Source organism: Phasianus colchicus, chromosome 9 (assembly GCF_987193195.1).
Source record: "Phasianus colchicus chromosome 9, bPhaCol1.hap1.1, whole genome shotgun sequence".
NCBI classification, from domain to species: Eukaryota; Metazoa; Chordata; class Aves; order Galliformes; family Phasianidae; genus Phasianus; species Phasianus colchicus.
In genome coordinates this window covers 2,465,753-2,488,657 of record NC_143444.1, presented here as the reverse complement: position 1 = coordinate 2,488,657, position 22,905 = coordinate 2,465,753, and the positions used below count along the sequence as shown (strand labels likewise).

At 37.5% G+C, this 22,905-nt stretch overlaps 1 protein-coding gene across 1 annotated transcript; it reads left to right on the top strand.

The window, feature by feature from the left end:
• Positions 1 to 12,321: 12,321 nt before the first annotated feature.
• On the top strand, positions 12,322 to 19,607 carry PDC (phosducin). Its single transcript, XM_031608480.2, has 3 exons — positions 12,322 to 15,076; positions 16,714 to 16,874; positions 17,570 to 19,607. The coding sequence occupies exons 1-3, from the start codon at positions 15,016 to 15,018 to the stop codon at positions 18,095 to 18,097; spliced, it is 750 nt and encodes a 249-aa protein (XP_031464340.1). The 5' UTR covers positions 12,322 to 15,015; the 3' UTR covers positions 18,098 to 19,607.
• The last annotated feature ends 3,298 nt before the right edge of the window (positions 19,608 to 22,905 follow it).

Here is a 22,905-nt window from a genome sequence, read left to right as displayed (position 1 = left end):
TCTGAACACTGGTGAAAGATGAGTTCAGTTGTTTGGGATAATTCACGCAATATTTTTATGTCAGAGAGACTGAATTCCTTATTTTCATAGCCTTCAAGAAACTCTAAATTTCAACTTTAGAATAAGTCATTCTTACTCAAGTACCTAATTTCAGGCTTGGAATTGTTTTGCTGCAAAAGAGTGTTCTGTTAAATATTGATATTGGTGTAAAAATAATAAATGAAACATACTGGATTAGAATGTAGCTGGTATAACATCATTAATTTAAGGCAGGTTGCAAGTGTGTAACTAAAATTATAAGTGACATATGCCCCTCTAGTAGCTTCCGAACCTACCCTCTTCGAGGCCACTGCCATTGATCCCAATGGAAAGCACATTAAGTTCACAGCTTAAAGGAGATGCAGAGAAGGCTTTACTTAGAAATCAGTATTTTGCTGTTTTTAAAGGCATATCTTTGTCGTTTGTACTCAAAATTTGGATTTGGTAGTGGACTTAACAGGCACAAACATTTTTCGTGCGTGTCAATCCTTAGAAAATAGCTATGGCATAAGCAAACATAGAGAAGTTAGTATATATAGCAGTTCGGTATGCCCTTGTTTTTTGATACTCCATGGCTGAGTTCACCAAAAGATAAGCAGTTGTGAATTGTACAGTTCTAAGCGGTTTGTTTCCAGTCAGCTTACAGAAGTAATATGCTATGACCTTCACAAGCAATGGCGTTAAAAGCTTCGTGCAAGTATTTGAACATTTTTTAACAGGAGGGAACAGTTTAAAAAGCCATTCTTCTGCAGCTGCTATCACATAGATCATTAGACATGAATACTTCATCCTATTTCAAAATGGGATTTTAACCTGATCTCTGTTATAAATATTAGTGCCTAATCCTATGAATTCCAATTACAGCACAGTTCAAATTATGGGGAGATGAATAAGGGAATGAGAGATAGTAATAAAAATAAAACTTGAGAACAAGTTACACAGCTAAAGATGGTTGCTCTATTTGCAACGACTGGATTCCAGTAAAAAAGGAAACTCATTACTGGCACCAATATATCTTGACACCACCACAAAATTTAGTGCTGTCAAAAAATATTATTTATTCCTAATTTACAGAGGCTAAGAAGCCAACAGTTATCTCACATCTTCAAAATTCTTATGATGCCAACTGTTCATATACTTATCTCATCTATATTTCTTTCTCCTATGCAAATTACAAACTTAAAGGGCATTCCTGGCCCCTTCCATCCTTTTTTTTTTTTTTTTTTTAAATAATTTTTAAAAAAAGAAAAGAGAAGATGGATTCAGAAAAAAAAATTGACCTGATTGATAGAATCAGAACTCCCAGCAGCAGGCAGATAACTTTCAATAAATACTGTACCAGTTACTAGACTGTACTACAGAGAATAGTCAGCTCTGTTGTGCAATCAACAGCAGATATATGAGGCTGTAATTCTTACCATATGCAAAAACTCTGCAAATGCAGAATACTTTTTTTGTGCAGAAGATTGAAATTAAAAAAAAACTTCATTGGCCTTAAATTTTCATTTTTAGATCTACTGTCTTCTTAGATCACTTGCAGATAATGAGTACTATAAAACCATAATACCAAACTCATATTCCACTAGTCACACATGGGTGGAAAACTCTTAGACATTGTATAGCTGTGTGGTTAGACATTTGTGAGCAAAGAAAGGAAAGAAAAATCAAGTTGCCTTCACACAATTTGGTCTGTTTAATGTGGTGCCAGGATCCAGCAAACTCAGCTGCAGAATGCAAACTAGCTTTCAGTACTAAGTTATGCTAAGCTACATAATAGGCTCCACTTTAAGGTATACAGGTAATAATATCAGTTAGACTGAGTTATAATCTCGGTGCTAGCTTTCTTGAATGAGCAGAAGGATTTAGTCTGAGTCCCCAGCACAGTGAAATGATTCTCACAGAATTAAACGCAAGCTGGAACAGCCACAAATCTACATGAAGTATTTCATTATTTTGAATTGAGCATATGCCACAGTTTTTGCCTTTAAGTTATAATGCTCAACACCTACTGAGTTCAAGTGAAAGACGAATTTTTACAATCAGTATTTCAGTACAGAGCAATTCCCATTCTGCTGTTAGGAAGGAAAGAAGATTACCAAGAACTATGAGTAGAACATAAAATGAATGAGAGACATGGGATCTACCCAATACCATGTGGGAACAGTGCTGGCAAGATTAAGGGAACAGCACACTCTGGTAAAAGAACAAGAACTCAAACAAAAAATAATCCTTTCCAACTACTTCAAGTTTAAGACTCTGTGAATTTATGTCAAGTCTTGTATTAAGAAATGTTTCAATTTTTCATTGATAGTTTGACTTCAAACAGGTATGCAAGATGTGGGTAACAAGTATGGGAAGTATGACAAATCTAAAAAAAATAACTATATACTTGGCTGCCATAATAACAAACTCTATCTGATGACCTAGAACCTCTCCCATTGTAACTGTTACAGATAATAGAAGAGAAAGAAGAAAAACACAAGAAATTGCACTGAGCAAAAAACAAATAGTTTTTCTCACTGCAATCAGCCAAAAGAAGAGAAAGAATCATTGTGCAAAATATGATTACTGTAGAGAGCTAAGCTGGGTTTTAATGATCTGGGTTTATCTCAGATATTCCTAAAAAAGTACCAACTGCATGACAAACCTCTGCATGGTCAAAGTCCCTTAAATATTTTTTTTGAACTATTGCTCTTGTTATTCAAGCTAGCCAACTGAATAAGGCTCTACAAACAGTAGGAGCAGCAGCAACTTCAACCATGTAACCACGTAAGCAAGTAACCTCAACCGTGCTGGGAGGAACATTCAGGTCTTTTTAGTTCAGTCTCATACAAAATGGCTATTCCTGCATAAAACCATCTGAAGATGTCTTAAAAGAATTTTTTTTAAAAAAAAGAAAGAAAAAGAAAACGAAAAAAAAAATCCCAGCACAGTACCTTTGTTTTGAACGTGTTAAAGTAATGAATTAAAATGACTTCTTGAAATTAAATTTGTTTTATAATTGCATGTTCTTGCCATTTCACTGATATAACAATAATTCATAATGACATCACAGTTAAAATGTTCTTAAATTATCCCATTTATGCAATGCCTTAAGGACAGTTGTTTTGCAAGGAACTAAATATTTTATCTCAATTTGAGATGAAAGCATACCATACTAACGGCTTGTTGTTTTTACAAAAGGATCAAATAAAATAATTCCTCTGCAGAGACCTACCCTTCATAATTACTGAAATCCTATTTAAATAGCTAGCAGTACTCAAAGATAACCACAGATTAGCATTTCTTCTTATAGCAGGATGCTGTCCATGTTTAAACCAGTAAAGATAATAGTTATTTCTTTTCACCAAGATCCCCTAAGGAATTCCTTTGAAATTTTTAAATAAAGCAGAGTATTTGCAAAGAAAGAGAAATTATCAGATAAAGCCTTGCATTGAAATCATGCAATGATGAAATACCTTCATTGGCAATTTTAAATCCACGCATATCAATGCTAAGGTTTATGATGTTGCCTTTTGAACTCTCTCTCTTTGATATGCAAAACTGGTCCTGGGAAAACTTTATTTCTTTCTTGAAAAGAAATCCCAAAAGGCAGCATCTCACAACTGCTAATCTTCACTCACATGTATGCTGGATGCTGTCTCCGTTTTGTCACATATCAGTTTTGGTCACAGATAAAATATACTTACAGACTAGCTAAAAATAAGCTCAGGATGAAGTAAACCATCAGAAAGAGTTCATAGTATCTCAGAATCAAGGTTGAAAAAGACTGCTAAGATCATCTAGTCCAACCATCAGCCCATCACCATCACGCCCACTAAACCACATCTGTAGGTGCCACATCACCACGTTTCTTGAAAACCCCCAGGCAGCCGGTTGCAATACTCACCACTCTTTCTGAGAGTATATTTTTTCTAATATCCAACCTGTATCTTCCCTGCTGCAACTAAAAGTCTATTGCCCTACTTCTTGTCCTACCACTAGTTATTTGGGAAAAGACACCAACCCCCCCCTCATCACAGCAGCCCTTCAAGTAGCTGTAAGAGGCCAATAATGACTCTCCTGAGCTTTCTCTTCTCCGGATCAAACACTCCCAGTTACCTCTGCCACTCCTTCTAACAGTTGTGTTCCACACCCTTCAACAGCTTCATTGCCTTTCTTTGGACATGCCCTAGGGCACCAATGTCTTTCTTGCAGTGAGGGGCCCAAAACTGAACACAGTATTTGAGGTGTGGCCTCACCAGTGCCAAGTACAGAGAGACAGCCACCTCCCAGCTCCTGCTGAAGTCGGGCTCTATGGAATGAGGAAACATGCCAACCATTTATCCTACTTCTAAATATAGTGCCATTAGACCTTAGGGATTTCCTCAGTGCCCTTGCTACAGCCATGTCCAGGCACTATTTGGTGTCCAATATGTTACTCCTCACAACGAAAACAAAATTTTGTTACCAATATCCATGCCTGTATCCTCTCAAGAATAGTTAGTGCGGCGTTCAGCATACTAAAATTGGGTTCTGACCAAAAGGCCACTGAATTGAAACCTCTTCAAGATATCAGTAATTTTAGAACTTTATAATGTAATAATAAGCTTTTGTTTTAAATAGGTATCACAGAATTACAGAATCACCAAGGTTGGAAAAGACCTTCAAGATCATCCAGTCCAACCACCCACCTATCACCAATAGTTCTCACTAACCCATGTCCCTCAACACAAAATCCAAACATTCCTTGAACACCTCCAGGGTCGGTGACTCCACCACCTTCCTGAGCAGCCCATTCCGCTGCCTGACCATTGTTTCAGAGAAGTAGTATTTCCTAACGTCCAGTCTAAATCTCTGCTGGCGCAGCTTGAAGCCATTCTCTCTAGTTCTATCACTATCACTTGTTCAGTATGAACACTGATAAGCCACCTAAGGCTCTCCTACAATACATCAAATACAGATATTACTTGCTGTCACACAGACCTATCTAGTGTTTACTGACTGTTAATTAGTTAAATGAATTATCATTTGATTTTCTTCAGAAATCATGTTGTAATATCAATAAATGAGGCTCTTAACAACTGATTCATAATTGAACTGTTCTGTTAGGAGAATTAATGCTGTAGCAATCATTTATCAGGTAAATCCAATTAACTGATGTCATGATCATCAGTAATAGCATAGGGTTGTTTTGTTGTTTTTTTTTTATTTATGGTACTCTATGCTTTTGTATCTGAGCTTATTTTTCCCAAAGGGAGAGCACTCTAGCATGCATTTACATCTTCAACACTGGTGAACAGGCAGAAAACCTTCAAATGCTAAAACCATACCAAAAAGCTTTTAAACACCAAATCCTCTAGAAAATCAGGCTTTATTTCTCCTAGAGCTCACAGAATTCTTCTCCCTTCAGACATACAGCAAGCTGCATATGTCTGCCACTCTATCCACCTCCAGTGCCTGCTGCAGTTAATTTCCAAATCTATAGTCAGGTGCCTACAGCAGCTCACATTTAACCAAGTGTTACGTTCTGCTGCATAATCACATCTGGAGGGAGAAGAAAAAACATTACGAGAACACTTCTCTATCTCCTGATCTCACATTTTCGATTATCTGACCAGCTGCTACTATGAGAAGAGATGAGGACCTGGCTGATTTTATCACATTAGCCACAGCAGCAATGAAACAGAACTACTGTGACACTCTGCAGAAAGTACCTAAATTCTGCAGCAGGTTTTTGAAGCAGCTGCACCAAACCTATGCACAGTGGTGTTGCAAAAGTTGGGGATGTAGGACAAGATGCCAGCCTATGGGTTTTATGACAAGGAACATGGTGTTCAGATATTTGCAATTCACTTCCTATTTTACTCACCAGAAACTCATGCTGTTGCATACACTGTCAGTTTGTTCATGAAATCAGAACTGAAAAAACAAAGGAATTCAGATATCATTGCCCATACCTAGGACAGCAATACTGTTACTTCTGTTTTGAATAAGCATTGCTTCTTTTCACATCACATAGGTGACACGTAATACCAAATTTGCTCCAAATTCTGTCACTGGGAGGTAAATTGGCATTTGAACACTGTATTACTGCACACATAGGGCTGGCGTGCATAAAAGAAGAGATTGAAATGAATCAGAGGAATTCATAGTAAGATATTTTCCAGAGAAGATAATTACGTTCCCTTCATTTTACTTTTCCCCTTTCTCTTCTTCTCCCTTGCTCTGCCTTAGGCAAATAAGCTTCCTGATATCTCATACTTCGTGTTACAACAAGCCATTTTCTGTTGATGCTGATGCATCTCAACACAAGAAAGGAGAATACGTTAGAAACTTTCCAGAAAAAATAAAATATCACTGCAATGAAATTAGTGTATTAAAAGCTGATATAACTACAGTCTGACCATGGCAAAGGCTAAAATATTCAGAATTAACTTCACAATAGGGCTGTGTCAGTTGTCTTAGGAATGTCTTAGGAACATCTAGATCTACACAGAAAATTTAGCCCAGAAGTTCTGCTGTACATAAATAAATTCAAGTCCCAGGAAAATAATTCAATTTGCTGTTCATGCAAGATCTGTTTTTGGGGTAGGATAGGAAAGGCATGTGCTTTAAGTCATCAGTGTTCTCTCTAAATTGTGACGCTTATTTATTCAGAGAAAAACTGTATAAATGCATTAGTTACTATATGTAACTACACTCCCAGTTTCCTTAGTCTTAGTCTATAAAGAAAGCACAAACATTAATTCTAATCTCCAGCAGTTTTAGAATACATGTAAGGTTGTTTACAATTTTGCTGGCAAAAGGTTCGCTGTTTATAAGTAAGAATCTATCATGGGAGCTAAAGAAAAATGAGAAATCACTGGAATGATACCAATGGTTTAAAAAAAAAAAAAAAAAAAAAAAAAAGCTATACAGGAAAGGAATAAACTGAGAAGTAATGTAAATCCTATTGAAATTACAGCTCTGCTGTGTTCTCTGTGGTCACATCATATTGTCTGCTTTGGCTCTCATTTCCTGGTTAAAGTAACACAAGGAATAAATTCCTATTCCTGTTTTTATTTCATGCATCTGTAGTTGCCACAGGAGTGCCAGAATCATACAGTGGAAAGATACTGTTATATCTGATAAAGTGAGTGAAAAGGAAAAGCAATCCAGCCCAATGCACTGTAAAGCTGCAGGTGGTTGGAATGGGACTTGGGCATTCATCATTCAATCAAATGGCTTCTAAACAATTATAACTTTCTTTGGTAAATATCCAAGTAAAAAACATACATCTAACTTACACAGCTTTATAGTTCATCAGAGGAAACGTTTTTTTTCCTTATTTAGGACATGCTGATCCCATTCAGGTGTCCTTTTTGCCTTTACAACATACACTACTTCTACATGCATACCTTCTCAGATAAGATAAATATGGAAATTAACCTCCAAACCAGGAAGCCCAGCTTATTACTTTGTGAAAGGAAAACATTCCATCCTTTAATGACTGAAGATGTAGCTATTATATTAGAGTAAGAACAGAAACAAAACACTTTTGCCATTACGAGTGAACCTGTCTGCTTGGGTCTGTCAGTCCTAAGGGAACAATTCCAAGCCAGCAAGGATAACACAAGAGCTTCTTGAAAGCACCGGTCCAAGATGAGTCCTTAAACAGTATCCCTCTTCTTAACAGAGCACATTCTTAATTTGTCTGTGATGCCTTACCTTATGCTAGATAATCACCACAAAAGACAATTTAATAAAACTGACAAGAAGTTAATAAATACTCTCTCTCAAGAGCAACTGCCCTAGGTGGCGTGAAGTGTTACAAGTTGCACTCTGTTCTTGTTTCTCAGAGGGAATTCCAACTGGAGCAAGTAAGTCCTGCTCCAGAGGAAGGTACTGCTGTTATCCAGCATCAGAACTGCAAGCTAACACAACTTCTCAAATGAAGGGAACGTGACAAACAAAATCTTCACATATCCCAGAAGATGGTCAGAGATAGGAATTAAGAAAATGTGAAATTCAAAGCAGTTGTAAACAAATTCTGTTCAATTGCCTAATTCTATCAAATTTGACAATAAAGCTGCTTATTATGCTTCCCCAGCATTTATACCAAATCCGATTGCAAGGTCAATCCTGTCTTTTGCAGATAATAATAACAAAGTATAGCTATGAAAAAAGCAAAAGCAAGAATGCATGCTGACATACTTTTACAAATATACATTTAAAAAAACAAACAAACAAAAAACAACCTTTAACCAAGTTAAGAAGAAAAATCATCAGAATTAAATATAGTTTCTCAGCCAAACTTATTTTGCTGCTTTCTGTAGGCAACTTCTCATGCATCCAGAGCTTTAACAGGCAATCACAATCACATTACCCCCAAACAGTCAGTGGAGGTTCACTCAAATTCACAAGTTTAGATTCCCCAGCCCTCCCGGCAGGGGCTCTTTCCTCTTGACAGAAAAGAACAGTACGAGCCCTTTTGAAGTGCCCACCAGATTCTTCTGCTTCTAGACCTTCACAATTAACTCCTCAACCAATATGTCTTGCCTTTTTCATATAAACTGCTCCTTGGCCTCTCTGAATGCTTGTCTCCAGTCACTGTCAGAGTTCTAGTTCAAACACAAGAGATTTTAGACAAAACACAGGGATGAGATGCACTGCCAAACACTGAGCTTGGAAAACCTCTCTCAGCAGTACTGTTATTCAGTGTTATTCAGCAAAAAGCTCCAGCAAATCTTTCATGGATATGTTAATTCGAGCTGGCATACAGATGTTTACTTTGAGTTCAGAAAGTAAATATATGCTTTAATATCAACTGAAACATCTGCCCTGACTTTTGCAGGACAACTCAGGTCAAGCATTGAGGTTAAACATGGATGAAGCTTGTTACCTTAGATATCTACATTTCAAAACGTTGACTGCTCTCTGAGCAAAATCCGGAATTTCAGGACATTTACTGCTTAGTTTTTAGTTTTGTGGGTTGGGTGGTCTTCTGTGGCTTTGGGTTTGCTTGTTGGGTGGTTTTTTTTCTGCTTTTTTTGTTTGTCTGTGTTTTTTTAATCTTGTTAATCTTACTTGAAATTTGATAATCTTAAACTTAACTGATTTTCTTTCTGAAACAATAAACCAAGAGCAATTTTAAAATGCCTGCCTGCTGCCTCCCCATACAGGACATAGTGACACTATGGAGAAGTAGACTGATGTAAAAGAAGTTGAGCTAATTCTCCATTTCAGAGTGAAATCCAGAAATAAAAAGTTTAATTTTATAAAGACAATCAGAACTTGCAGTTGCATAAGTGAATAATGAAGGAAATTGGCAAGCTATAAAACATGATCCATAACATTTCAATTATTTTGCATATGCATTAATTATAGGTCTCATTTAGAAAAATCCTTCAAAAAAAAAAAAAAAAAAAAAGTATACACATTTTTACCCTGTGATTTTAAACCTAAGTCAATGCTGTCAAGCCAGGGCACATTGAGAATTTATGGAATTTTCTTACTGACCAAGCCTTAAAGATAACTGAAACACTGAACTGCACCTGTTTCAAATGTTTCCCTCTCACAGATAAAGAACAACGTAACTGCCCCAAAGCAGATCGACCAAATAATCCAATAACCCTCTCATCAGTCACAGTAATCTGCAGTGAAGCTGACAGCTTTCTACGTCAAGCCCTCCTGCGTTTCTTCCTCTCCTAAAACTCTTCTTTAAGCTAATAAGGTCCACTCCAGCATTATGGCTTTTTTTTTTTTCCACTCAGACACAGTGATGTGTAACTCTATGTAATATACCACATCAGCTAAGCACTAAAGTGTTCACCCAGCCATCTAAGTCTTCATCGCAAGTCGCAGCAGCACTGCACTGGTGCAAATGATCATGCAGGGTGACTAAAGTTCTGAAGATCGGCTCTGAAAACAGAATTTACCCACCTAGATGGAAGCTATCACGCACCACTGAATATAAAGGGAGCTGTAGGTACTTCTTCAGGCACTTCTAGCTAGCAGCTGTCTGCTTTGGTGCACAGCACCAATGACCTGGTGATTAGAGGTGCTTAAGGCTTTCTGCTCCCTCTGCATTGTGCTGGCAACTGGTCTGAAATTCTGACCTCAGACCTTGACATTGCCTTTGCTTATGTAATGATGTTAATACCACTTGCAAATCTAACTGCATACATGACAGAGGATGGATTATTATTATTATTTTTTTTTTTACAAGAGACCAGCTGGTTCAACCTTGTGCTTTCTACCTCCCCCCTCCAAGTTTCTTATTAAGCATTTAACAGAAAGAACTACACAACATACAGAACATGGAGCAAAATATGAACAATCTGTTGCAAAGGTCATAACTGTATAGTCACTATAGCAGCAATAAGTAGATCATGTCCACAGCTAAAGCACACGCATCCTAACTAACCAAACTGTGCAAGTATAATCTCAATTGTACACAATTTGTATTCCTTGTTGTAGATCACACCCTGCAATGCACACAAAATGCACTTACTGTGAAAGCTTCAGTGATATTGGTGAGCTGGATTAGGCTCTTTGGAAATCTGTCACTATTGCTAGCACAGAAGGGCACCTGCTGCCTCCAGTCCCAACAGCAGGTACAGTTTCACACGTGGAGGGCTCCTGATTCTGCTATACTGGAAAACTGCCACTGCCTACATGGTACAGATGATGCAGTGTTCCAGTTACAGTCGGGATCTCTTCCTAGAAACTGTCTGGGAGCAACATTTGAACACAATTTAGAAGAGGAAGTTCAGATCTCACTATTGGATTGCACAGAATGTAATGAGACCAGAGTCCTTCAGATCTCACAATGCAAGATTTTCACTTGTCTCTATATTTCCACTATTTTGTCATGAACAAAGACCACAAAAAGGAAAACACCTGCAGGAAAACGCATATTGACATAAGAAACTGAAATCATAAAATTCTATAGAGTTGCTATAGTACTACTGCTAGTCTATTTGAAATAGTGTGCAGACTACAGTTTTTAAGATATTATTCAGAATATATTATTTTGTTTCTTCTAAATTCAATCTGAAATTTAAGTCTGGACCTACTACTTCTCTTGGCTTGCTTATCAAGTGCCCATCCGCCTGATAAGTTCACTATCAAGTGATAGAGGCAATGTGTCTCACAGGTTAGAAATTCTGCAAATGACACTAGAAAAGTGGAGTAGAGAAGAGACTCAAATTTGTGCTTGGATACAGGGAAGTGCAGTTGAAGCATTTTTTTCATGAGGCAAGAGCCTCACCTGACAACTGGGGTTCACATGCTGGCTAACCAACCATCACACATAGCTCAAAACATAAACATGCAATTACACCTCACTGGCAAATATCTTTTAGAGGACACCATTTACTTTTCATACTTCCATTTCCGCAAGTCCAATAAATTTCATAGTTCATAGGCAATTTTATTTTTATTTTATTTTTATGTATTACCTATAACCATCTGATCAACATATTTTCACATACGCGGCTTTGATGCCCTTCACAACAGCCTCCATCAAACACAGGATACTGAACTTAACGGGCTATATTGTGGCAATTCCTAGTTCTAATAGGTTCCAGTGACCTTGTAGCCCAAAAATAAGAAATATAAAAGTAGAGAAGCTCAGTAATTCTGTAGGCTTAGGGGAGCAATCATTCTAAAAACAGTAAGAGAAGATACGTGAAATTGAGTTTACAGTCTTTATATCCCCAGGTACAAAGCTACCCGGTATTAGTGCATTTGCCAGCTTCTGCTCAAAAGAGATCACACCTGTGTAATCACTGAAAAGCCTGGAGAACTACACTGTTGCAGAGCAATCTGGAGAGATGTGAACAGCAGCTTTGCCACTGTGCACAGCTGTGCCAAAAAGGCACAAGAGAAGGAACTCCCCAGTTATCATATAATTCTCACCTGCACCACCTCCATGCAACTAACCACTGCCTTCCAGCTCTGCGATCCACCAGGCTGTAGAGTCAATTCAGGTTTATGAGGGCTGCGTTAAAACATGACCTTAAATTCCTGAAAAACAGCACAGTCAGTCAACTAATTGGGATTCACAGACAGCTGGGAAAGTGAACACAAATCTTCTAGTCTGTCCATGTGGATTTACACTGTTTGCTTTGCTACCTCAGCATCCTGCTGACTTCGATTTTAAAAATTAGTACAAGTAATGGCTGGGCATATTTCTAACCAGAGGTACTTGCAGAACATGCTTTACAGCTGGCAGAACTCAGCTACCAGCATCCTCATATTTATCCAAACATTAAGAACCTATTTTTAATTTGGGAAATGCAGCGTGCTTATGTCACAAAAGACCCCAAAAAATCCAACAAAACAAAATAAACCAGCAACAACAAAGAACATATCTGAGTACTCCACTAAGACAGAGGAGAATTCCCTACCCTCATGATTGCTATTTTGGAAGGAAGAGTATGTATTACAGAAGATACAACTGATCTAATAACGGAGCTTCCCATGGATCTCCTTGCAGCTACATGTTCATGTATGTGTGTCCTCGGGTGCCTAACTGGGAAACACCTGGCTTGGACAGCCTGATTCTTGCCACATCAAGCTAAAACCTATAAATATTTATAACTTCATTGAGAGGAAAGAAGAATAATTTGCATGACTTGCTCCAGGCTCATAGTCTGACTCAGTAGAAGGCTGTGAAGTAGAATTTTAGGAGTTCCCAACTCCCAGGCCTATGGTCAGCTTACCAGCCTGCATACTGCTAGGATCATTGCCTCATGTCACTTCAATAGAGTGGTGAAATGCAACTTTGTGTTGCTATTATTCATCTAATCTTTTCAGCTTTATTAGGCACAACAGATCACTAATGTATGTTTTAAAGAGAGCTTTCATTTATTAGGCAATCAGTTTCCATCATCAAATCCTCTCTTTCCTCACAGAAGAAAAAATCTCCTCAGCATCAGCACACAGTACAGCTTCCTGTAGATATCAGTGTAAGAGCTGAGACGCACTTCCAAGGCTTTGAGCTAGCATGTCCACAGGGGTGCATATTATGGACATAGGAAAGATTTTCAGTTTTGCATATGCGAGAAGGGATTAGCTTCATAATTATATTCAAAATCAACTGAAAAAAAACTGTGTTCAGTTTTGGGCACCTCAGTACAGAAAGGACTTGGAGGTGCTGGAGCAGGTCTAAAGAAGGGCAACAAGGCTTGTGAAGGACTTGAAGAACATGAGGAGAGACTGAAGGAACTGGGGCTGTTCAGTCTGGGGAAAAGGAGGCTGAGGGGAGACCTTATTGCTCTCTTCCAGTACCTGAAAGGCGACTGCAGCAGAGCGGGGCTGGTCTCTTCTCACTGGTGACAGGTGACAGCACAAGGGAAAATAGCCTCAAGTTGTATCAGGGGAAGTATAGGTTGGATATCAGGAAACACCTCTTTACAGAAAGGGTTGTTAAGAAGTGGAATAGGCTCCCCGGGGAGGTGGTTGAGTCATCACCACTGGATGTGTTTAACAACCATCTGGATGTGGTGCTCAGGGACATGATTTAGCGGAGAGTTGTTAAGAGTTAGGGTAGTATGGTTAGGTTGTGGTTCGACTTGATGATCTTCAAGGTCTTTTCCAACCTGATTGATTTTATGATTCTATGATTCTGTGAAGAAAATTGGTCCAGTAACAGAATTTATGCACAAAGACCTACCTACAGATAATACCTACATAAAGAATTTCTACTGGTTTCTTATGTACTTTCATCCCAAAATAATTTTGATTGTTTTGATTAATCACCAGCAACATATGTGTGGAAAGACTTATATTCACATTTACTAATTAGAATTACTAATTGGAATTAATCCCAATGCACGTGAGAATCAGATCCCTTGTGTCTTGCTCAGCCACCATTCCACTTTGTCCTTTGACGCTAATTGGTAAAAAAAGAAGGTGTATATCCTCTTGTGCACACTTGCAAACACACTGAAGCCATTCAGTCTAACTCATCAGCAGCTTTCAAATATGCCATTCTTGGCTGTGTGGCATCTTAGGATTTGCTTTAAGATTCTGCCTTAACACATGAACAGTTAAGACTTAATAGACCTGGTTTAGACCAAATGGGAACACTCCAACTGTCTGCCTTAAGACTCCCGTGGACAGTGACATCTGGTCACATTAAAATTACAGTTTTCAACTACAAAGAAAACTTTTTTTAACCTTCTGACACAGAAAATTGATCCACTTGTGGAAGTTGCAAGACCCCAAGAACATTAATTGTGACTTTCAGGAAACAGCAGAACACCATCTTGACCAGATGAGTATGAGACCAAATGGTCTCGTCAAATCCTGCTGCTTTGTAATGCTCTGGCACTACCCAAAACTCAACTTCTGAATTCTCCATGCACAGAAACATCTCTCTTCCCTTAGAGAGCAGTGGTTCTATTTTCACTGTATCACAATATTCTATGGTTGGTGCCTTGCTCTTGGGTTTGTTCTATAAAACAGGTAGAAGAAAACAATTTATATAATTGTTTCTGTTCCTTAAAAACCCAGATGAGCCAGTACAAGCAGTCTAGCTCCAGGATATTCTGAAGTCCATTGCCCAAAAGGTACAAATACTTGGCTTCATGCTCTATATGAGAAATGAGCAGTTCAAGTAATCCTTAAAAACGAAGACATTGGCAGAACGGAGAATTAATAGGTTTCCACTTCCAAAGGGAAAACAGTCCCATTGCAGAAAGGTTTACAAGCACTAGTCTGTACTATATTCAGAAGACTATGCTCTGAATATCCTATGATGACTATGAAGCAGCAGCCTAGGCACTTTCAGTAAGGGTTTGTCCAGAGATCTTTTAGAAGAGATTGACAATTGCTTTTTACAGGATGATAATAAAATCTACACCTACGTGTATTCTGACTTTACTGACACCTAACTGCTACAGAAACTACACATCACATGCCATCCTGCTGTAAACATATCCCTTTTCTATCCTGTTTTTGTTTTTGTTTTTTGAACCTGCAGCATCTTTTACTCCAGTCACCAAGATGGAAGAAAATGCAAACACCAGTTTGGAAGAAGATTTCGAAGGACAAGCTACACACACAGGCAAGAAAACTGACTATACTTGTTTTCTAAAAATAAGCGAAACTTCCTCTGATCACTAAGGAAGCCTAGAATTCATCTACACTAACTGGGATGTTGAAGTCTTTCAACAGAAATGTAGGCTCCAAATCCAATGAGAGTATATTTTGTATTAAGTGACAGCTCTCATGGAAAGGCAGGTAATATCAAACCAATTTTTGTGACAGTCATTCTCATATCTCAAAGCAGTCAGAAACAAACTACCATTCTTCTTTTGGGGGGGGAAAAAAAAAAAAAAAGAAAAAAAACAAGAATCATACTAATGCTAGAATTAGGTTACAAGGTTCCACAATAAAAGCTGAATTATTTTTTTCCTTCTTTTGGAAGGAACATTCAGTGCTAAAACTGCATCTATACATCCTTTTGGCAAACACAGCATAGCATTTAAAAGCTTTAAAGGCATTCTTGCTTGGAATCACAATTCTTTTTAATCTAGCGCTCGATCACTAAGCCTTTTCATGAGTACTGACACTGCACTCAATTCTATGGACAGGTATCACTGCATCCCATCTCCCTAACAGGTATCTATATGCTTTAAGACAAGCATTCCTCTCTGTGTTCTGAAGGCTTCTTTTCTTGTGCTGTAATAACTCTTGTAGCTCTTGTAATAACTATTTTTTAGGGTTCTTTCCCAAGAAGCCCTGCTGCTGTTGGCTGTTGGCATTTTTCAGAGACTCAAATGTAGGGCACTATATCCACGCTTAGGCTTCTAAATAATTTTTAAAATCAAGTCACTGTATACTTAAAGCCTTATCACTATGCCAAGACTTACAGGTTAATTCCTGTCTTGGAATCTTGTTTGCAAAAGATAGTTCACCTTCCCTTTTAGCTGCTTTTCAAGATGTCAAAATCTAATCCAAAACAGACTCTTAGCAACTGGCAACACTACTCTTTCTCATGAGTGGGAGAGCTTCTTAACTAGCCACTCCTGAATTTCCACAGAAGTAAACTTGATCTCTGAAAACATTCAAATATTCTTTGGTTTTACTTTATGGTGCAAATTTAAGTGTTTTGTTTTGACAAAAACAACATAGGAATTTTGAAAGTCTTTTCCCTTCTCCACTCCAAAATTTAACCAATTCAATCAACCAGTTCCAAAGAGCAAGATCTGCATTACCATCAGAGTTACTATACCACTGCTTTACCGGTTACACTTCCAGTGGAATATACATGGATTTAAAAATAAATAAAATCTTGAGGGCTCCAGGATCTTAGTTTTACAATGAATGCCAACTCCTTATGCCTGGTTGCATTCAGACCCTGTCCGTAAGGAAAGGCAAATGTACATTTATGAAGCACTGGCTTTGGCCAAGATATCAGTTTTAAAAGGTTTCCACATCCTCATCCTTGTTAACTATTCATGTAGATCACTAAAATATTTTTAATGATAATGATATAAACTAGATCACCAAAATGATCCTCCTCTTCTGGAAGCTAATGAATACATTGATTGTAAAGCTCTGGTTCTCAGCCCTCCTGGAGAGTACTCTGAAGGGAAAAGGGGTGGATAAATTGCAGCATAGATAGGCAAGCCAATAAAGGGCAAATTTAAGGAAGCTTTTTGTTGCCACCAGTTTCTCATCTAACAACTTCTCTCTTAGGGCCCAAAGGTGTGATCAATGACTGGAGAAAGTTTAAATTAGAAAGTGAAGATAAAGACTCCTTACCCTTGAGCAAGAAAGAAATTCTTAGACAAATGTCTTCACCACACAGGTCCTTCAGTAAAGATGATAAAGATACCAGAGAGAGATTCTGCCGTAAGGTAAGAGAAAAAAACAAAAACAAAACAAAACAAAGAAACAAAAACAAAAAACCATTTTGATTCTATATAAAACATACAATGCTATAAACAAGAAAATACTGAAATTGCTAGCCTTAATTCCTCTGCAGCTTAGCAGAAGACCTATCAGACAAACAAATCAGAATTACTGACAGTAACTTTACTTTGTATTTATATTGCAAATATAATATGAAGCATCCTCTTGGCTACAGACCATACAACTGTCACAGTGGCATGCACATACATAATGCCACTGAAGAATAAGACCATATTCAAAGAGAAAAGACTGACTTGCCAAGAGAATAGCAGCATCTGACCTAAAACACAGACCCAACCATTTATCTAGCCCTCTCTCCAGAACGTTTTAAGCTCTGTAAAATAAGCAGTATACTTCACAACAATATATCACACAACTCTGAGAGCTTGACCTTTCTTTCTCCAATCCCTGCTTTAATACTCTACCTTTGGTTAGGGTAACTGAGAAGTTTGTAATATGCTTAAAAGTCATGGGATGGGATCTTCATGCCTATCTCTTCAGAAGACATGAAAGAAACTGTAGAAGTTGCTCTTCTAGCTAAGCTTTCTATGCAGCGTTCTTTAGATAGCAACTTTTATCTTCCTGTTTGGGTGTCAAAAAACAACCACTTATTCATATGGTATTCTCTCAATATTCACAGATGAGTATGCAGGAGTATGAATTAATAAATGATGAGAAAGAAGATGAAAGTTGCCTACAAAAATACCGTAAACGCTGCATGCAGGATATGCACCAAAGGCTGAGTTTTGGGCCTAAATATGGCTATCTGTGTGAGCTGCAAAATGGGGAACAGTTCCTGGAAGCCATTGAAAAAGAACGTAAAACTACCACCGTCATTGTTCACATTTATGAAGACGGCATCAAGGGCTGTGATTCTCTGAACAACAGCTTAACCTGCCTTGCTGCTGAGTACACTACTGTGAAGTTCTGCAAGATCAAGGCCTCCAGCACTGGGGCTGGAGATCGCTTCTCAGACGAAGTGCTTCCCACTCTGCTCGTCTACAAGGGTGGAGAGCTTCTGAGCAATTTCATCAGCGTTTCTGAACAATTCAATGAGGAATTCTTTGCTGTGGATGTGGAATCTTTCCTAAACGAGTATGGGTTGCTACCTGAAAGGGAGCTTCCAGCACTGGGAAATGTCAACACGGATGAGCAAGATGTTGAATAGAAAGCCTAGTCCTCGCTGCCTTCCCTTTCTCTCCTGCACATTATATATCAATCTCAGTAATACCCAACTCATTTAGAGAAGGCTGTCATTGCTTCCTAAAATATTTTTAAGATATGCATATATAAATACTCCTTAATCATTAGCATATGAATTTTTAAGTAAAACACATACATCAGCCAGCAATGTACATAGTTATTTCTACAGCAGGCACAGGTAACAGGAAGAACAAGAGATGATACTGGTGATCTGTAAGAAACTAGGCATGCACAAAATTAAAAATGAAGGGCCTGAGCGGGTCTCTGCTATGCACGAGAATGACTTCATATCAACAGGAACAGAACTGATCTGTCCCTGCACATACAAGAAAAGCCATCTCCATCGTCAGAATTTATAGAGAGTCCTGGCTCCACAGATTCACTTTTCCAACTACTTTCAGTAGAAACAAGATTCATTGATTCATGTAGTTTTAAGGGCAAACAAATAGCCTGAAGCCCTTGCAATCTTAAATGGCTTAGGTACCTAGGATACTGTTTCATGTTTCCGCATTTAAGTTTTAATAATTGTGAAAATACAACAGCTAACACAAACAACCTACCAGCTAATTTCAGTTTATCATTTCTCCGTGTTTTGAACTGTAATATTTAAAATATTTGCAAGCTACTGAAAAAGTATATTGTGCTTATGTAATAACTCTGAATAAACCTTAACAGCTTTTAAAAACTGCCATGAGAAGTGCAAAATATGTTTTTAATCTGTAACATTAAAAATGTGGGAAATATCAGAAAGCACTCATTCAAGTTTTTATCTTTATAGAAAAGGATACTGCTGATAACAATTTTAAAAATAATTTCAGAAGACATATTGTAGATTCCCTACAGATCTTGCTCACCACTTCTCTGTACATGTGAAGACGTTCAGCTTTTGCAGCAAGACATTAATAATGTTTAAATAATTTCTTTTGCTCAGTGGCAAATTTGAAGGCTAAACTTCACTCCAAAAAGAGAGGTATCTGCATCTTAACCACATAGTTTTGCTGATAACGTCTGATATTATCAAAATCTTCTGGCACTCACCTGATTCACTTACCAGTTTTCATTTGATTTGCTAGCTTCACATTTTGACCACTTCAGAGTGAGAGATTCAGTTTTTCTTCAGGTCAGGATCCCATCATGGAAATGTCACCTTGTGACAGCCTGAACATGGATCGGTACAAATTTATAATTCAGACATCAGCATCAAGGAGCTACGAGACATGGTTTAGAGGCTTGTGGTAGCAATGGTAATGGGAGGACGGTTGAACTAGATGATCTTGCAGGTCGTTTCCAACCTTGGGATTCTATGATCAAGAAACTATTGCTGTGATCTAACGCACACAGCCAAATTTCCGTGACTTCATTAAAAGTAGGCTCCTGATCACTCTTCTAAACATTCTAAATTTTTTTCTACTTTTCATTCACATGGAAAATTCACAGGGTAAACCAAAGTTACACCACTCTTCAACAGATCTGCACAACAAAATAATTATACTTAAAAAAAAAAAAAAAATTGCCCTGTAAAAACCTGCTGTAGCAAGATAGCATTTCAAATAAAATGGTTAGAACAAAACTTAGGCTTCATTTTAAAAAGTGTCTACTTTTAACGACTATCAAAATATTTCTGAATTTATTTGTTTTACCACGGATTTATGTTTTAACAGAGCATTCAAAACCTCATCCTGCATAAATTAAGCAATAAGAATGAAGTTTCATATCTTAACAATGCATCAGCTGTTTTAAAATGTGAAACAATACATGATTTTATTCCCCCAGGAGGTCAAAGAATATCTTCTCAAAATTCCATGAGTTCTGTGTCATAAATTTCTGAAGAACCAACAAATACACAATACCATACATTTTTCTAACAGACCCCCTGATGGGATAAAACTGGCAGTCTTTTTCCTTAGACCAGACCTTTTCTCTCTTCATCAAGCATGATGCTTACTCCTCAGTTACTAGCATTTTCATTTCCTCTTAGTGTTTCATTTGCATTAGCATGCCAACTTTTCAAAAAGCTACCAGTTGCAGATAAACCTAACAGTATGAAAATCACATCATATAGAAGGTTATGCAGAAAATAATCAATTATCTTTTGTCCATCACAAATACAGCTAGCTTCCTGCGTATCAAGACATTTATCTTGGGTTTGGCTGTTTTGGTGGGGGTTTTTTTTGTGAAATATTTGAAACAGGAGGTATAAAAGATTTCTGTACTCTACACATAGGAAAGCCTCCAAATAATTGGTTGGAACTTAACACTTTTGAGAATTCTTCCTTTTTATCAAACTTAATTCAAAAGTTGGTAGGAGATGAACTTAAGCAGTCTAATCATGTAAGCTTCATTTCTTTGAGAAATCAGACTGAAAACCAAATCCCTTTACAAACAATGACCATCCTAGAAAATGCACTAATAGCATTTCTGTAAGAAATGCTGTAAGCTGTAAGAAACAAGCTGACACTCCAATTTAAAAGACAGATTAAACATGCTTAAGCAGGATTTCCTTCAACCTGTAATTAAAAAAAGAAAAGAAAGAGAAATGTGACACCAAGCCCTAACAGCTCATGACTAAGTTTCAAATAAAGCTCTGATCACATCCTTATTCTGCTAGAAAAGAAAAAAAAAAATAGAACCTTGAAAACATAAAGCAAGACTTGACTCAAACACCACCCTACTGCAAAGGTTCTTGAATAGCAAGCAGTAAATGTTTTAACAAGCACATGGGAGCACCCTTTCTGCCTCCTTAATATAAAGTTATTCTTCCATTTGACTCAAAGCGACAGAAATCCTACATGTGTTCACATACACTGATTCAGACAAAAATGAAGGTGGGGAAACTATCGGTGGTGTCTCTGCTGACTAGACTAAAGACAGAAGCTCAAGAAGGAAGGAACACATCAAAATTATACTGTTTAAAAGCGAAGCATCTAGATTTAAACACTGTAAACAAACAAACAAAAAAACAGAATAGTAAGGACAAGCAGAGAAATAAAGTTTGTATAAAATTATTCCATAACTTCAACTATACAACTAACAACTACATGTAGAGAAGACAAATATTCAGAAATGGAAGTCTCAACAGCTCCTCTAGACTCCTACAAATTAAAATAAAAATATGCTTTTATCCAGGGATAGGAGTTAAACATCTCAGTTTCAATCACAATGGAATTTTCACAAATTGTAAGCTTTTGAAGCTTACAGTCAAAAAAAGGACATGCTTATATAAAACCCGAGAAAAAGTTAAGAAACAGTCTATTAATAGATTTTAAAAGTTTGCTTTTAATTTTCCTTTAAAAAAAACCAGTATCTTACATTGTCAATGGCTAACAGTAGAAAAGGGATGGGAAGCAAGAAGGCAGTGAAATCATCTTGGTTAGTTCTGTAATTCTTAAACAAGCGAGAACCTGCTTTCTTCTACATCCACTGTTTCTCATGGCATGATGATTGGAAGGTTCAATCTGCAGATACAAGCCGAATTACTCTTTTTTTCTTGGACAGGGCTAAAATGTATTCATACTGCAAAGATGAAGTCTCCCGTGATATAAAGAACAGAGCTTATCCAGAGGAACTTTGTTCTTTGCGTTTCAATATCAAAGTGCAGTATTAGACTTCCACAGATCCTTGATACCTAGAAAAGATTAATTTGATGGTCTGTGATAACACTGTAAAGAATATTTACTATACTCTGAATAAGCCTGCATGTGAAAAGAACAATAGAGTTCTTCCCTAGGTGATCCACAGAACATCTAAACAAGCTGTACTTTTTACACAACTGCCAAACAAAAAAACTATTGGAAGAGCATTTCATTACTATTTTCCTCTTGGGTGTAATGTAGCATCTGAAATGTTGTTCCCTTCCTTGGTGGAGTTGTGAGTAACGGCAGCTACAAAAGAACTGCTTTGTAGTTTTACTTCCATGGAGGCATTCTGCAGTTAAGAACACTTCTGTTTACAAATCGGATGGGCTGTCTGAGACTGAAGAAGAAAACTTAAAACAGTGTTATAGAAGCAGTCCCTTTTTTGGCTTTCCTTCATGGTGCTGTATACAGAAATTGCAAGTAAACCTGGGTGGGAGATGGGCAAGAGCTCAAGGAAAAGACTTGCAATTCAGTGACTTTGTTGTTGTCTAGCTTACAAATATTCTATCTCATACAGAATGATTTAACCATGAAGTGAATCAGACAAATAGTCACACACACACAAGAATACCAAGCAAACACAAGTTTAAAAGTGTGACTGTTTAAAACACAAGATGTTAATTCTTTGCAATCAAGCTTGAGTCCTCTAGAGATCTGAGCAAGAATGAGGCAAACAGGACAAGAATATTAAAAAAAAAACCAAAAACCTGAGTGAGAGAGGGGGGAGAGAGAGAGAGAGAGAGAGAGAGAGAGAGAGAGAGAGAGAGAGAGAGAGAGAGAGAGAGAGAGAGAGGAAGGGAGACAAAACCTTTTTTCTTCCCATTACTTCTGTTCCCTTACAATACCTTCTTTTGGAGGCTACAGCAGAGTAATTTTTAGACCAACCATATAATAAAGCATATTGGTAAACTCACCTCATTTTCTGGGCAGCACTCAATTTTTATTTGCACAGAATATGACTCATCTATAAACTATGCAGTAGCTGATGGACTTACCTGAAAACAGTGTCTCCAGTTATTGCCTTCACTTTTCCCTGTGAGGCCCTACTTGACAATACTGAGCACAGAGGAGCTGTATTCCACAATAAAGTTACAAAACTAAAAGTAGATAATTTTACCAAACATGTGAAAACAGAATA

Bases quoted from the DNA above. Each gene is read 5' to 3' on its own strand.
- PDC (XM_031608480.2), top strand. From the start codon at position 15,016: ATGGAAGAAAATGCAAACACCAGTTTGGAAGAAGATTTCGAAGGACAA. The intron at 15,077-16,713 runs GCAAGAAAACTG...CTTCTCTCTTAG, and splicing joins AGGACAAGCTACACACACAG to GGCCCAAAGGTGTGATCAAT. The intron at 16,875-17,569 runs GTAAGAGAAAAA...CAATATTCACAG, and splicing joins GAGAGAGATTCTGCCGTAAG to ATGAGTATGCAGGAGTATGA.